This window comes from Oncorhynchus kisutch, linkage group LG10 (assembly GCF_002021735.2).
Source record: "Oncorhynchus kisutch isolate 150728-3 linkage group LG10, Okis_V2, whole genome shotgun sequence".
NCBI classification, from domain to species: Eukaryota; Metazoa; Chordata; class Actinopteri; order Salmoniformes; family Salmonidae; genus Oncorhynchus; species Oncorhynchus kisutch.
This window is the reverse complement of record NC_034183.2, coordinates 8,792,455-8,810,216: the sequence shown is the minus strand read 5'-3', so window position 1 is coordinate 8,810,216 and position 17,762 is coordinate 8,792,455. Positions and strand designations below refer to the sequence as shown.

Below are 17,762 nucleotides of genomic sequence, written 5' to 3'. Positions count from 1 at the left end.
TGTCTCTCACTCTGTGTCTCTCACTGTCTCTCCGCTCTGTCTCTCTCTCTGTCTGTCTCCCCTCTCTCTCTGTCTCTCACTCTGTGTCTCTCACTGTCTCTCCGCTCTGTCTCTTTCTCTGTCTGTCTCCCCTCTCTCTCTGTCTCTCCCCTCTCTCACTGTCTCTTCTCTCTCTCTGTCTCTCAGCTCTGTCTCTCTCTCTGTCTGTCTCCCCTCTCTCTCTGTCTCTCACTCTGTGTCTCTCACTGTCTCTCCGCTCTGTCTGTCTCCCCTCTCTCTCTGTCTCTCACTGTCTCTCCGCTCTGTCTCTTTCTCTGTCTGTCTCTCACTCTGTGTCTCTCACTGTCTCTCTGTCTGTCTCCCCTCTCTCACTGTCTCTCCGCTCTGTCTCCTCTCTGTCTCTCTGTCTCTCACTCTGTGTCTCTCCGCTCTGTCTCTCTCCCCTTTCTCTCTGTCTCTCTCACTGTCTCTCCGCTCTGTCTCTTTCTCTGTCTGTCTCCTCTCACTCTGTGTCTCTCACTGTCTCTGTCTTTCTCTCCTCTCTGTCTCTCTCTCTGTCTCTTTGTCTTTCTCCCCTCTCTCCCTCTCAATACTTTCACCACTTTCTCTCCATTCACGTCCAAAGTTCCACTCCATCCAACACAGATTCACAGACAATGGCTTTACAATTCTGTCAATATCTATTATTACATGACATGGAGAAGCTACCGACTACCTTGAGACAGTCCTAGCCACTTGTTAAGTCACACAAACAATGGTTAATACACTCAAACACACACATACAACACGCACGCACACACACACACACACACACACTTTCACAACCTCACCTGACACACACAGTAGCATGTTTTCAGTTGGCATGACAAGACTCGAGTACAGCATCTTCAAATTCTGACAGAAATGTTAACCTCTGATAATAGTGTCCATTGAAATAGTTTCTATTTTTCCTTAGTATTACAGGAACGGTTATGTCTCGGTGACCATGCACAGTAAACATTGCAAGGTGGGCTACGGTTGGAAATGGTTGACCAGGTCAGGTTGAGTTCCTGATCGGACTGCCTTCTTATATTCAATCTTTATTCAGTCTCTCTCGTAGCAACTCTCCTACTGGGTACAGTCTATTCCTGTTGAAAAAGGCCCTGTGTGTCTGACAACAGGCTCCGTGTGTCTGACAACAGGCTCCGTGTGTCTGACAACAGGCTCCGTGTGTCTGACAACAGGCTCCGTGTGTCTGACAACAGGCTCCGTGTGTCTGACAACAGGCTCCGTGTGTCTGACAACAGGCTCCGTGTGTCTGACAACAGGCTCCGTGTGTCTGACAACAGGCACTGTGTGTCTGACAACAGGCTCCGTGTGTCTGACAACAGGCTCTGTCTCTAAAATCCTGGATGCGGAAGTGTCTGATCAGTTGACTGGTATTGTAAAATTCCTTGGCAGAATCCGAGTAAAACAAGGACATTGAGGTCAAAGGTCAGGTGAACTCCGTTGGCTCTGTCCCATTGACACCTACTCTGTAGTCGTCTACTTCCAATCCTCCTCCATCCATTCCAGTCTTTTGTCTGCAGTCCATAGTCTTTCTAGGGAACGACAAGAGGATTCTTGTCTCTCTGGCACCCCCTATTGGACGGTCTATTTAACTGCAGTTTTGGCTTCAGGTCTTGGATTTTCTCAAGTCATTGTCTTTTCATTGAACCAGCAGGGCACTTCTCCACACCTACAGGGTGGGACAGAGTGAACAGGTAAACAAACAGAGTCTCTGTTTGCCCAATCGCCAGGAGAACCTCCGTGACTGACAGACCATCTGTCCAATGTTGACGCAGCATGCAGCAAGTGTTACCTGGGAAGAGACAAACATGAACGTTGGCAAAGAAACAACAATATCTCCTCTCTAAGTGGGGAAGCAATGTTTTATCTAATAAAATATGACACCAAACATTCAGCCCTGTGTTGAGATGGGAAATTAGCTAAAAGGAACTGGGAGAGAAAGGTGACATTCATGGGTCAAAAATGAGAAGTGTGTATATGTGTGAGAGATTGAAGATGTACACTTACCTCTCTCTTGTGTGTGTGTGTGTGTGTGTGTGTGTCCCTCACCTCTCTCTCATGGGCATTGTGGGATGTGTGTTGAGGAAGGACAGCTGCTGCTCTAGACAACACACACGGAAGGCCAGGTAGCAGGAGGACAGGACGAGCAGGACGATACTGAAGGAGACAGACACACGCCACACAATGACCACATTGTTTACCACAGGGGTTCTCAAAGTGGGGTCAGTGGAGGTACTTCAAAATATAAAAAAAAATATATACTCTTAACAGCAAAATATATATACTATTAACAGCATCAGATGAAACAAATTTTTGCCAAGGGGTGGAATAAGTTTAGAGGGTATAATGTAATATTATGAATCTACAATATATGTTCTTAAGCGTGGCCAACATGGGCCTGGGAGGGTCACAGGGGTGTTGCTATCCACAGTAGACCTACACTCCACCAATGATCCATTTCTCAACTCATAGGTTGATATGTAATAGGTAAGTGTAATATGAACGTGCAATAATAACTACAACCAGCAGGTGGCGGTATGACAGTAAGTGTATAATACAATGAGAGATGCCTTAGCCCAGTGTTTTCCAAACTCTGTCTCGGGGACCCTAAGTGTTGCACATTTAGCTTTTGTTGCCCAAACACTACACAGCTGATTCAAATAACAAACTAATCATTAGTGGGGCGGCAGGGTAGCCTAGTGGCCAGAGTGTTGGACTAGTAACTGAAAGGTTGCACGTTCAAATCCCCGAGCGGACAAGGTACAAATCTGTCTTTCTGCCCCTGAACAGGCAGTTGACCCACTGTTCCTAGGCCGTCATTGAAAATAAGAGTTTGTTCTTAACTGACTTGCCTGGTTAAATAAAGGTAAAATAAAGATAAAACGTTGATTATTTGAATCAGCTGTGTCTTTCTTGGGGTCGAGCGAGTTTGGGGGAACGCTGCGGCATTGCACCAGAGTACAAACAGGTCAGGTTAGTCCATCCAGTACTCACAGCAGGATGAAGAACTTGAGCAGTTGGTACTCCATGTGGCCCAGTTCTGGTACTGGCTCTGTCAGGAGGATCTTCCCTGTCTCCAGACTCCGCTCTGCACACAACACAGCACAGCACATGTTATAGAGTGAAGCAAAATGCTTGTGTTACTGTCTCCTAACAGTAAAACAAACAACATAAAATCAACTAATCTAAAAATGCCCGAATGAATCCAATGAACAACACAAATAACACTGTATCAATATCCCGAATCCAATCCCAAATAACACTGTATCAATAACCCAAATCCAATCCCAAATAACACTGTATCAATATCCCGAATCCAATCCCAATTAACACTGTATCAATAACCCAAATCCAATCCCAAATAACACTGTATCAATAACCCGAATCCAATCCCAAATAACACTGTATCAATAACCCGAATCCAATCCCAAATAACACTGTATCAATATCCCGAATCCAATCCCAAATAACACTGTATCAATAACCCAAATCCAATCCCAAATAACACTGTATCAATAACCCAAATCCAATCCCAAATAACACTGTATCAATAACCCAAATCCAATACCATAATGGTATACTAAGAATGATGTACAGCAGTAGATATAGTAGTGAGCTACGTCGAGAATCCAGTATACAAACTCTCGGTGTGTATAAACAGTGGCAACTCAGTGGCGTTCTGCCCGGAGATTAGAAGGTCGATCCCCAGTTATTACAAACACTATAAAAAAGGGACCCGATGTGGTTTTTATTTGACCTTTTATTTAACGAGGCAAGTCAGTTAAGAACAAACTCTTATTTTCAATGACGGCCTAGGAACAGTGGGTTACCTGCTACAGCGCTATGCTATTCAGCGGTTGTTGATGACACTTATCCCGATTGGGGGATTGCAGCTAAAACAAGTTTAAAAAAGGAAATGATTAGCTTTCGCCCTTTGATGATTAATGACAAGAGTGGGGCCGACCTCTGATCTTACCCTTTAATGTCAGGGGAACCTCCGTAGGTAGGTAGGGGATGTCCACTGATCTTACCCTTTAATGTCAGGGGAACCTCCGTAGGTAGGTAGGGGATGTCCACTGATCTTACCCTTTAATGTCAGTGGAACCTCCGTAGGTAGATAGAGGATGTCCACTGATCTTACCCTTTAATGTCAGGGGAACCTCCGTAGGTAGGTAGGGGATGTCCACTGATCTTACCCTTTAATGTCAGGGGAACCTCCGTAGGTAGGGAGGGGGATGTCCACTGATCTTACCCTTTAATGTCAGTGGAACCTCCGTAGGTAGGTAGGGGATGTCCACTGATCTTACCCTTTAATGTCAGGGGAACCTCCGTAGGTAGGTAGGGGATGTCCACTGCACGCCGACTGCTGGTGGAGTTACCAAGGAGATCCGGGAGAGACGAGGACACGGACGGACTGGACGGCTTCCTCCTCCACTTCAACACCGGAGGGAAGTCATTGACCACGGGGAACTCATCCTGAATGAGGAGAGGAGGAGAAAGGGGAAGAGAGGAGAGCTTAAGGAGGAGAGGAAATTAAGTTGGCTGAAGAGGAAAGGTACCTTTAAGAAAGTTTAGGCACTGTTGGGGAAGCTACACTGAAATCATAGTTTACCAAACTACCATTTACTTTTTCACTAGAATAATTTAAGCTACACTAAATCTACCCTTAAGAAAAATATAGTTTCCTGAACAAAATCTACCCTCAAGAGGAATTAGTTCGCTACATCCAAACTACTTAGTGAAAAAAACATCACTCTGTGGTCAGGTGTTAACAGAATGTGAAATGTAGCCAATTAAACACGAAAACTATGTTTCAAGTCAGAATTAGGAAGGTCTGATGCAGAAAAATAAATATTTCTATATTTTGGTAAAACCAAACAGTAGTTAGCTACACCGCTACCTGGTAAAACAGTAGTGTGTAGTTCCAGTAGTTAGCTACACCGCTACATGGTAAACAGTAGTGTGTAGTTAGCTGCACCGCGACATGGCAAAACAGTAGTGTGTAGTTCCAGTAGTTAGCTACACTGCTACATGGTAAAACAGTAGTGTGTAGTTCCAGTAGTTAGCTGCACCGCGACATGGCAAAACAGTAGTGTGTAGTTCCAGTAGTTAGCTACACTGCTACATGGTAAAACAGTAGTGTGTAGTTCCAGTAGTTAGCTACACCGCTACCTGGTAAAACAGTAGTGTGTAGTTCCAGTAGTTAGCTGCACTGCTACATGGTAAAACAGTAGTGTGTAGGTCCAGTAGTTAGCTGCACTGCTACATGGTAAAACAGTAGTGTGTAGGTCCAGTAGTTAGCTACACCGCTACACAGTAAAACAGTAGTGTGTAGGTCCAGTAGTTAGCTACACGGTAAAACAGTAGTGTGTAGGTCCAGTAGTTAGCTACACCGCTACATGGTAAAACCCAATGCCCTTAACCCATAATGTCCTTAACCCATAATGTCCTTAACCCATAATGTCCTTAACCCATAATGCCCTTAACCCATAATGCCCTTAACCAATGGTGACATCGACAACCACTAAAGGGTGAGAGTATAGAGACCAGTGTAGAATAGAGTATAGAAGTGTAGTGTAAAGTGGTGCAGTATAGAGTATAGTAGTGTGGAGTAGAGAATAGTAGAGTATGGTAGTGTGGAGTATAGTAGAGTAGAGTAGAATATGGTGGGTGGTAGAGTAGTGTAGACGATAGTATAGTAGTGTAGAGTAGTTGTGTAGAGTAGAGTATAGTAGAGTGGTGTAGAGTATAGCATGGTGGTGTAGAGTATAGCATGGTGGTGTAGAGTGGAATAGAGTAGGAGTAGAGTAGACTATAGCATAGTAGTATAGAGTAGAGTGGTGGTGTAGAGTATAGCAATGTAAAGTATGGTAGTGTAGAGTAGAGTAGTGTAGACTATAGTATAGCGGTGTAGAGTATAGTAGTGTAGAGTAGTGTAGACTATAGTATAGCGGTGTATAGTAGTGTAGAGTAGTGTAGACGATAGTATAGCGGTGTAGAGTATAGTAGTGTAGAGTATAGTAGTGTGGAGTGTAGTATAGTATATTGGAGTGGGGTAGAGCATAGTGGAGTATAGTGGTGTAGAGTATAGTAGTGTGGAGTGTAGTAGAGTATAGTTGAGTGTAGTAGAGTATAGTAGTGTGGAGTGTAGTAGAGTATAGTTGTGCAGAGTGGAGTAGTGAAGAGTAGTGTAGAGAATAGGGGAGTAGTGTAGAGTACAGTAGCGTAGATTGGTGTAGAGTATATTAGTGTAGTATAGTAGAGCAGCGCAGAGTATAGTAGAGCAGTGTGGAGCATAGTAGTGTAGAGAATAGGGGAGTAGTTCAGAGTATAGTAAAGTAGTGTAGAGTATAGTAATGTAGAGTAGGAATAGAGAAGTGTGGAGTAGAGTAGAGTGGAGTCTACTAAAGTAGTGTAGAGTATTGTAGTGTGGAGTATTGTGGTGTAGAGCATAGTAGAGTATAGCAGTGTGGAGTAGAATAGAGTAGGAGTAGAGTAGTGCAGACTATAGTATAGCAGTGTAGAGTAGAGTGGTGTATAGTAGTGGCGTAAGAGTAGAGTGGAGTATAGCAGTGTAGAGTAGAGTAGTGTAGAGTGGAATATAGTATAGTAATGTAGAGTGCAGTTGTGCAGAGTGGAGCAGGGTATAGTGTGGTAGAGTATAGAAGAGTAGAGTATAATGGTGTAGAGTATAGTGGTGTAGAGAAGTGCAGGGTATGATGGTGTAGAGTATAGTGGTGTAGAGTGGAGTATGGTGGAGCATACAGTGGGGCAAAAAAAGTATTTAGTCAGCCACCAATTGTGCAAGTTCTCCCACTTAAAAAGATGAGAGAAGTCTGTAATTTTCATCATAGGTACACTTCAACTATGACAGACAAAACTAGAAAAAAAATCCAGAAAATCACATTGTAGGATTTTTTTATGAATTCATTTGCAAATTATTCTGGAAAATAAGTATTTCTATGTGATTTCACAGATTGAATTTTGTCTGTCATAGTTGAAGTGTACCTATGATGAAAATTACAGGCCTCTCTCATCTTTTTAAGTGGGAGAACTTGCACAATTGGTGGCTGACTAAATACTTTTTTGCCCCACTGTAGTAGAGTATAGTAGTGTAGAGTGGAGTAGTGTAGAGAAGTGCAGAGTATAGTAGTGTAGTGTAGACTATAGTATAGTAGTGTAGAGAAGTGCAGAGTATAGTAGTGTAGTGTAGACTATAGTATAGTAGTGGAGAGTAGTGTAGTGTAGACTATAGTATAGTAGTGTAGAGTAGTGTAGACTATAGTATAGTAGTGTAGAGTAGTGTATAATAGTGTAGACTATAGTAGTGTGGAGTAGAGTAGGGTAGAGTAGTGTAGACTATAGTATAGTAGTGTAGAGTAGTGTAGACTATAGTATAGTAGTGTAGAGTAGTGGCTGGGCTTACCATAGATAGTGAGCTAGGCTCCTCCAAGTACTGCTTCAGGCTAAGACTTTTCTTCCCATTCACCTATGGAGGAAAATAAGGTACACTGTAACTACACTTAATGTACCACCATTCAGATGGTGGTAGACTATAGCAGTAATTAATTCAGACCCATAACCATTCAGATGGTGGTAGACTATAGCAGTAATTAATTCAGACCCATAACCATTCAGATGGTGGTAGACTATAGCAGTAATTAATTCAGACCCATAACCATTCAGATGGTGGTAGACTATAGCAGTAATTAATTCAGACCCATAACCATTCAGATGGTGGTAGACTATAGCAGTAATTAATTCAGACCCATAACCATTCAGATGGTGGTAGACTATAGCAGTAATTAATTCAGACCCATAACCATTCAGATGGTGGTAGACTATAGCAGTAATTAATTCAGACCCATAACCATTCAGATGGTGGTAGACTATAGCAGTAATTAATTCAGACCCATAACCATTCAGATGGTGGTAGACTATAGCAGTAATTCATTCAGACCCATAACCATTCAGATGGTGGTAGACTATAGCAGTTATTAATTCAGACCCATAACCATGCAGATGGTGGTAGACTATAGCAGTTATTAATTCAGACCCATAACCATTCAGATGGTGGTAGACTATAGCAGTAATTAATTCAGACCCATAACCATTCAGATGGTGGTAGACTATAGCAGTTATTAATTCAGACCCATAACCATTCAGATGGTGGTAGACTATAGCAGTAATTAATTCAGACCCATAACCATTCAGATGGTGGTAGACTATAGCAGTTATTAATTCAGACCCATAACCATGCAGATGGTGGTAGACTATAGCAGTTATTAATTCAGACCCATAACCATTCAGATGGTGGTAGACTATAGCAGTAATTAATTCAGACCCATAACCATTCAGATGGTGGTAGACTATAGCAGTTATTAATTCAGACCCATAACCATTCAGATGGTGGTAGGCTATAGCATATCAGCTGATGTAAGAAGGGCTATATAAATACATTTGATTTATTATATTTCAAAACGTAAATCAAAGTCGCTAGCCTGTACTTATAACTTTGTAGGCCGCATGTAATCGCACCAACATCACATGTTCTCTCCCTGCTTCATCACGGTTTGAACGATGTGTGTAATTCCAGTCCATATAACACAGTATAATACAATACAGTAATACAGTATAATACAGTACAGTAATACAGTATAATACAGTACAGTAATACAGTACAGTAATACAGTATAATACAGTACAGTAATACAGTATAATACAGGACAGTAATACAGTACAGTAATACAGTATAATACAGTACAGTAATACAGTATAATACAGTACAGTAATACAGTACAGCAATACAGTATAATACAGTACAGTAATACAGTACAGTAATACAGTATAATACAGTACAGTAATACAGTACCGTAATACAGTATAATACAGTACAGTAATACAGTACAGTAATACAGTATAATACAGTACAGTAATACAGTACAGTAATACAGTATAATACAGTACAGTAATACAGTACAGTAATACAGTATAATACAGTACAGTAATACAGTATAATACAGTACAGTAATACAGTATAATACAGTATAGTAATACAGTGTACTACAGTACAGTAATATAGTACAGTAATACAGTATAATACAGTACAGTAATACAGTATAATACAGTACAGTAATACAGTATAATACAGTACAGTAATACAGTACAGTAATACAGTATAATACAGTACAGTAATACAGTATAATACAGTACAGTAATACAGTATAATACAGTACAGTAATACAGTGTAATACAGTACAGTAATACAGTACAGTAATACAGTACAGTAATACAGTATAATACAGTACAGTAATACAGTATAATACAGTACAGTAATACAGTACAGTAATACAGTATAATACAGTACAGTAATACAGTATAATACAGTACAGTAATACAGTATAATACAGTACAGTAATACAGTATAATACAAGACAGTAATACAGTACAGTAATACAGTATAATACAGTACAGTAATACAGTATAATACAGTACAGTAATACAGTACAGTAATACAGTATAATACAGTAGAGTAATACAGTAGAGTAATACAGTATAATACAGTACAGTAATACAGTGTAATACAGTATAATACAGTACAGTAATACAGTGTAATACAGTACAGTAATACAGTATAATACAGTACAGTAATACAGTATAATACAGTACAGTAATACAGTACAGTAATACAGTATAATACAGTACAGTAATATAGTACAGTAATACAGTATAATACAGTACAGTAATACAGTATAATACAGTACAGTAATACAGTATAATACAGTACAGTAATACAGTATAATACAGTACAGTAATACAGTACAGTAATACAGTATAATACAGTACAGTAATACAGTACAGTAATACAGTATAATACAGTACAGTAATACAGTACAGTAATACAGTATAATACAGTACAGTAATACAGTATAATACAGTACAGTAATACAGTATAATACAGTGCAGTAATACAGTATAATACAAGACAGTAATACAGTACAGTAATACAGTATAATACAGTACAGTAATACAGTATAATACAGCACAGTAATACAGTATAATACAGTATAATACTGTACAGTAATACAGTATAATACAGTACAGTAATACAGTATAATACAGTGCAGTAATACAGTATAATACAGTGCAGTAATACAGTATAATACAAGACAGTAATACAGTACAGTAATACAGTATAATACAGTACAGTAATACAGTATAATAGAGTACAGTAATACAGTATGGTACAGTAATACAGTATAATACAGTACAGTAATACAGTACAGTAATACAGTACAGTAATACAGTATAATACAGTACAGCAATACAGTATAATACAGTAATACAATACAGTAATACAGTACTGTAATACAGTATAATACAGTACAGTAATGTAATACAGTACAGTAATACAGTACAGTAATACAGTAATACAGTACAGTAATACAGTATAATACAGTACAGTACAGTAATACAGTACAGTAATACAGTACAGTAATACAGTAATACAGTACAGTAATACAGTATAATACAGTACAGTAATACAGTATAATACAGTACAGTAATACAGTATAATACAGTACAGTAATACAGTAATACAGTACAGTAATACAGTCCACTCAAAAAGATTAGACTGCTGGAGCTAGTTTCATTGATTTATCCAAGAGAGCATATAGCTAGCTACATCTATGGGCTTTTTACTGTATAGTCGTTGTGTAATGTGCAGTATCATTGCCTATTGGATAACGACACAATAACTTGGGCTTTCTTTGGCCTTGGGCTCATAACATGTCTTTAATATATCAGGACCAATCAAAATTGAATTTTCAGAGTGATCAATGAGCTAATCAAATCTTGATATTTAAATGCTTTTTTTGAATGACGCTTCCGGTTTTGGCGGGAAATACCGGGTTCCCGGGATAGAACATTTGTAGAATACCGGGAAAATTTTAAACCCTAGTCTGGTGGGGTAAGTGTGTGTGTGTGTGTGTGTGTGTGTGTGTGTGTGTGTGTGTATGTGTGTGTGTGTGTCAGTGTTGTGTGTAAGTTGACTATGCAAACAATTTGGAATTTCCAACACATTAATGTTTCTTATAAAAACAAGAAGTGACGCAGTCAGTCTCTCCTCAACTCTTAGCGAAGAGAGACTGGCATGAATAGTATTTATATCAGCTCTCTGATTACAATAAAGAGCAAGACGTGCTGCTCTGTTATGGGTCAGCTGCAGCTTAACTAGGTCTTTCCTTGCAGGACTGGACCAAACGACTGGACAATAATCAAGATGAGATCAAACTAGAGCCTACAGGACTTGACCATATGACTGGACAATAATCAAGATGAGATCAAACTAGAGCCTACAGGACTTGACCATATGACTGGACAATAATCAAGATGAGATCAAACTAGAGCCTACAGGACTTGACCATATGACTGGACAATAATCAAGATGAGATCAAACTAGAGCCTACAGGACTTGACCATATGACTGGACAATAATCAAGATGAGATCAAACTAGAGCCTACAGGACTTGCTTTGTGGTGTCAAAAAAGCAGAGCATCTCTTTACTACGGCCCGACCTCTCCCCGTCTCTACAACCATTGAATCTATATGTTTTGACCATGAAAGTTTACAATCTAAGGTAACAATAAGTAATTTAGTCTCCCCAACTTGTTCAACAGCCACACCATTCATTACCAGATTCAGCTGAGCTCTAGTACTTAAGGAATGATTTGTACCAAATACAAGGCTCTTAGTTTTAGAGATGTTCAGGACCAGTTTATTACTGGCCACCCATTCCAAAACATAACTACATTGTAACTACACTACATGACTTTAACAATGGTATCTTGTCATAGAGCTGTATTGCAAAACATTTCTAGTGTAGCAGACACTTTCCTACAAAGTGGCCCACATGGGAATTGAACCCACAACCTTGAGCCTTGTGGACCGTGAGGAGGTTATTTCTCACCTGAAGGTGTGTGCAGATCCTCCGGAGGATGTCGTAGACACTGTCTCGAGACAGCAAGGACACAAACACATACTGCAACACAGAACAAGACACTAAAAAAACAACACAAACTCAACCTCTATAGTAGTCTAGAACTTAAGCTCTATAGTAGTCTAGAACTCAAGCTCTATAGTAGTCTAGAACTTAAGCTCTATAGTAGTCTAGAACTTAAGCTCTATAGTAGTCTAGAACTTAAGCTCTATAGTAGTCTAGAACTTAAGCTCTATAGTAGTCTAGAACTTAGACTATAGACTATGACAGTAGTGTAGAACTTAAGCTTTATAGTAGTCTAGAACTCAAGTTCTATAGTAGTCTAGAACTCAAGTTCTATAGTAGTCTAGAACTCAAGCGCTACAGTATTCTAGAATTTAAGCTCTATAGTAGTCTAGAACTCAAGCTCTATAGTAGTCTAGAACTCAAGCTCGACAGTAGTCTAGATCTCAAGCTCGACAGTAGTCTAGATCTCAAGCTCTACAGTAGTCTAGAACTCAAGCTCTACAGTAGTCTAGAACTTAAGCTCTATAGTAGTCTAGAACCTAAGTTCTATAGTAGTCTAGAACTTGAACTCTACTATATTTGAATAGTCTATTAAAGAAGATATGAAGATGCACAAGTTACCAACAAAGTTTGATTTCTCACTTGCCAACTGACGCCTTTATGACATGGACTGACTAAGTAGCTTCAGCCAATCCAGCTGTGATAGATAAAAGACTGTGTATATAGTAAGTGTTACCCATTCATTTACCCAAGTCTCTCAATCAGACAAAGCAAAGCCAGCTGGCAGCCAGGAGCTTTAGCTGTTGTCACTAAAGTCCATAAAACCCCATAAAGGTGTTTGACCCAGAACAAGACCAGACTATTGAGTTAACCCTATCAGTCTGGAGCTCCAGCAATTCATGCTCAGCCCTTATATTTAGCCTCACAATGAAGTTGTTTACCATTTTATTTTCTAGACAACCAGGGCTACAAGTAACAATTTGACATAAACAGTTGTATTCACGAGTTGAATTGACAAAGGTCAATACGAAAATAAGGTCTGCCAAAGCAAGAACCTGATCAAAATGAATTTATATGGATGCTGTAAGTCCAGAAATGGTTTGCTCAGTGGGAAATTAATATCCTACTAGGCAGTGACAACTGTGTGGAGTTTGTGACAGCAACTATGTGAGCTTATTACAGTATTATAGACACTATTTCCTGGGATTTCATATGATCGTCTATGTAGAAGAACCCCTTAAAACGACTCGTGTAGCTTGTGAGTGTCATAGAGCAAAACACGTGTGTGGTACACGTGTGGTCGTGGGGGTCTCAGCTTTTCATAGATAGTTTTCATTAGTTTGTAGCTCAAACCATTCAGACACAACAGACGTTTTTGTAACAAGACTCGACTCCAGCTTAGTCCTGTACAAGCCTATTTATGCTTGATCCGGGAATTCCGTTTCGGAGGCTCCGACCAGTGGCGGTCGGTTCCGTTTAAGATGAGGGAGGACAATCGGGGAGGCAGGGTAGCCTAGTGGTTAGAGCATTGGACTAGTAACCGGAAGGTTGCAAGTTCAAATCCCCGAGCTGACAAGGTACAAATCTGTCGTTCTGCCCCTGAACAGGCAGTTAACCCACTGTTCCTAGGCCGTCATTGAAAATAAGAATTTGTTCTTAACTGACTTGCCTAGTAAAATAAAGGTAAAATAAAAATAAAAAATTAAATCATTTATCTTATGAGCATGGCCTTATTTCTATTAAGGCACATTGGATGACTATCATTCATATTCCATTCACCCAGTTCAATGTAACATGGATATATTTAGGCTACTACATGATACTGTAATGTTCCCTATACCCATCATGAGGTTGATACAACTTAGCTTTGAATTAAAGTTTGCAACGTAGGTGCACACGTTGAAATATTATTTTTGTAATCAAGGTGAAAGACAGTGACACATTCAATACCGCCTTGCACACTCTTGCCTTCATCTCGTAAGGACCAATGCTGGGAGACGAGAAGCAAGTACAGGGAGTGAACATTTAATGGATAACAGACAAGAAACAAACAAAGACAGCGTCTGGACAGGAGAAAACATAACGACATCAATTCTGACACGGGGAACAAACTGAGGAGCAGGCAGATATAGAGGGGCAATCAACAAAGTAATGTAGTCCTGGTGAGTCCAACATTGCACATATGCGCGTAATGATGGTGACAGATGTACATAATGATGGGCTGCCTGGTGCCCTTGAGCACCAGAGAGGGGGAGCGGGCGCATGCATGACACATCAAGCTGATCTACGGTGTAATCATTAGTCCAACAGTTGCAAACGATAGTTTCTATCGGACAAATTCAGGTATGTTTATCCCCGTTTAGTTCGTTTTCCAACAGAATCGGTGGAATGAATACACCCCTGATCACACACAAACACAGTTCACTTTCATAGCAGCCACATACAAACAGCATGATCACTTTGCTCATTGTAATTTCTTCTCGCATCTACACGCTCTCCTCCTCTCATCTTTTTCCTTCGCTTATGGACTTCAGTGCACAACACATCAGCTGTTTGTGACCAGGCTAAAAAAACTTTCCAAGCCAAACCTTCATATCATGATCGCTAACCACTACACACAGCCTACATCGTTGTTACCATATTAGATAACATCATACAACATAGCAAATATAACTACCACTTTAGTAAACCCACTACAATCATGCAGTACAGTATACAGTCAGAAAGCAGTTTAGCAGTTACACCGGCAGGCCCTGGTGGCAATGAATTAATAAATCCAAAAGTTTACCTTGACTTGGAAGAGTGTTGGATAGCCATAGTCAGCTAGCTAACATAGCATCTCTCTCTGTTTGAGCCGGTATTTGAGTAGGCTAGCTAGCTAAGTGAAAAAAATAGAACAAAATATAATGTAGCTAGCTCTCTTGTTCTCTCCCTCTCTCTTATACTGTTCATACATTTTTGAAGAAATGTATTTGTTAAAAAATGTTCAACTATTGTCTTTCTCTCTATTTGAGTCAACTACTCAGCACATTTTATTCACTGTAGCTTATGCTTTCAGTACTATATTCATTCTCTGATCCTTTGATTAGTTGTACAAGAGCTCTTTTTGGAGGACGTCCTCCAGAAGTTGTCATAATTACTATGGAAGTCTATGGAAGGGACTGAGAACATGCGTTTCCTAGGTTTTGTATTGAAGTCAATGTACCCAGAGGAGGACGGAAGCTAGCTGTCCTCCGGCTACACCATGGTGCTACCCTACAGAGTTCTGTTGAGGCTACTGTAGACCTTCATTGCAAATCTGTGTGTTTTAGTCAATTATTTGGTGATGTGAATATATTTAGTATAGTTTTATTCAAGAATTCTAGCTTTTTAAAAATTTAATTTTTTAATGTTACCCCCTTTTCTCCCCTATTTCGTGGTATCCAATTGTTAGTAGTTACTATCTTGTCTCATCGCTACAACTCCCGTACCGGTTCGGGAGAGATGAAGGTCGAAAGCCATGCGTCCTCCGAAACACAACCCAACCAAACCGCACTGCTTCTTAACACAGTGTGCATCCAACTCGGAAGCCAGCCGCACCAATGTGTCGGAGGAAACACCGTGCACCTGGCGACCTGATTAGCGTGCACTGCGCCTGGCCCGCCACAGGAGTCTCCGGAGGCCAAATCGAGCTCTGAATGGCAAAGCTATGTGCCTCCCAAACTTTGGTTGACGGCAAATGGGGCGATACATCCTGTATAAACACAAACTCACTTCCATGACAACAAACATGGAGAACTTTGACGACAGGCTATCAGAACAAGTTCATTAATAAAATACATCTTTATGATACCTCGTGATTTCAAAGACACAAACATTTGTTTGCACTTCTGGAAAGAGATCGGGGAGATAATGAGGATTGATGCAGTAAAGAGGTCAATGGAATGAAGACTGTAGGGAATAGAAGGACCCTGCATTGGCACACATTCAACAAATCTGATCTAACAATGTGGATATTTATCAAATCCGTCATGATCGATGCATTGTATCAGGCCCACAATATGGTCACTAAAAACAAGATTTGGATATATTTGGCTGTTTTCATTGCATAACATTTAGAAGTTTTTCCTTTTCAGGTTTAGAAGGGACTGTTAAATGCTAACTCCCGTTCGTATAAACTGGCAGCATAGCTAGCATACAAAAATCAGAGGTGGTTGTCAAAGTAGTTTTTACCTGTAATGCAGTTGATTGATGACATGAACATGTATTGGGGTTGACATCCATACAAGCATTTTTACCTCAACGTAGTGTGAAATACACAAATAAACAATAGCCTAAATGTAGACTAATTTTGCTGGGGGGGCAAATGGAGAGATTCGTGATGGAGATGCAACCTTTGTACTTCATGTTGTTTTGGCTGAGCTCCTATGTCAAGCACCGGGAAACAGACTCCGACATCTCAGTAGAGATAAGATCTTGTCTTTTCGTTTAGCCAGTTGCTCGGAAATTAGCTGGATGGCTATAGAGATTATCCCTGAATCACTACGAGTGGTGCGGTTCAGACCAATTTATTGGATGTATATGACAGCACCACAAAGCACAAGAAGTATGAAAGCCCTGACTTCTGCAGAGGCCGCATCGCCGTAAATGGTGTACTGCTATTTCAGACGCGGATTGGCCATGAAAAAACTGTCTGAAGCTCAAACACACAATGTTTAAAGGACATTTAGAAGTCCAAATCTCACCAGCGTCGTGGTGTGACTCAATGGGTTAACATTCCAAATTAAACACTAACAGCCTGATCCTTGTTCATTCCTTTACAAGGAGACTACTCAAACACCTCTGAAGAACTGGAAGGTCAACGTGGATCTGACATTTGACCTTTACCCTGATGTCGTATGCTCTCAACTCAAAGCAGTGTCTGTTGAGAACCAACTATAGAGTATGTGAGCTGTGTGGCTGCGCTAGCAGACTTTCCTCAAACTGAACAAGTCAAAAAGTCAGCGTGGATCCTCTACCTTTGGACCTCCGGGAGGATTGCTTCATTTGAAGTTGTGACTGACATTAACCCTCCGCGTGTGCTACCACGTGTGCTGACTAGGTTACTGTTTGGTTCAAGTGTTCTCAAACACGCTATTTCATGTTGTTGAGTGTGGCTGTTAGCTTCATTAGGCTGACTATCTGATGATCTGGTTGTTAACCTTGTTGTTAGCCCGGCTACCTGGTTGTTGGCCTGGCTACCTGGTTGTTAGTCTAGCCTCCTTGTTAGCCTGCCTACCTGGTTGTTAGCCTACACTTCCTGGTTGTTAGCCTGGCTTCCTGGTTATTAGCCTGGCTACCTAGTTGTTAGCCTTGCTTCCTGGTTGTTAGCATGGCTTCCTGTTTGTTAGCATGGCTTCCTGTTTGTTAGCCTGCCTACCTGGTTGTTAGCCTACGCTTCCTGGTTGTTAGCCTACGCTTCCTGGTTGTTAGCCTACGCTTCCTAGTTATTAGCCTGGCTACCTAGTTGTTAGCCTTGCTTCCTGGTTGTTAGCATGGCTTCCTGTTTGTTAGCATAGCTTCCTGGTTGTTAGCCTGCCTACCTGGTTGTTAGCCTAAGCTTCCTGGTTGTTAGCCTACGCTTCCTGGTTGTTAGCCTGGCTTCCTGGTTATTAGCCTGGCTATCTAGTTGTTAGCCTTGCTTCCTGGTTGTTAGCTTGGCTTCCTGTTTGTTAGCATGGCTTCCTGGTT

General features: G+C 40.5%; 1 protein-coding gene across 1 annotated transcript in view; it reads right to left on the bottom strand.

Moving 5' to 3' along the window:
• Positions 1 to 502: 502 nt before the first annotated feature.
• The window catches only part of LOC109897443 (GRAM domain-containing protein 2A-like), a 55,572-nt gene continuing 38,312 nt past the window's right edge, over positions 503 to 17,762 (bottom strand). Inside the window, exons 7-12 of the mRNA XM_031833012.1 lie at positions 12,018 to 12,089; positions 7,475 to 7,537; positions 4,356 to 4,524; positions 3,043 to 3,136; positions 2,098 to 2,205; positions 503 to 1,840 (exon numbers count right to left, since the gene is read on the bottom strand). Of these exons, the coding sequence (XP_031688872.1) occupies positions 1,837 to 1,840; positions 2,098 to 2,205; positions 3,043 to 3,136; positions 4,356 to 4,524; positions 7,475 to 7,537; positions 12,018 to 12,089 (510 nt within the window). The 3' untranslated portion in view covers positions 503 to 1,836. The remainder of the gene's footprint in view (positions 1,841 to 2,097; positions 2,206 to 3,042; positions 3,137 to 4,355; positions 4,525 to 7,474; positions 7,538 to 12,017; positions 12,090 to 17,762) is intronic.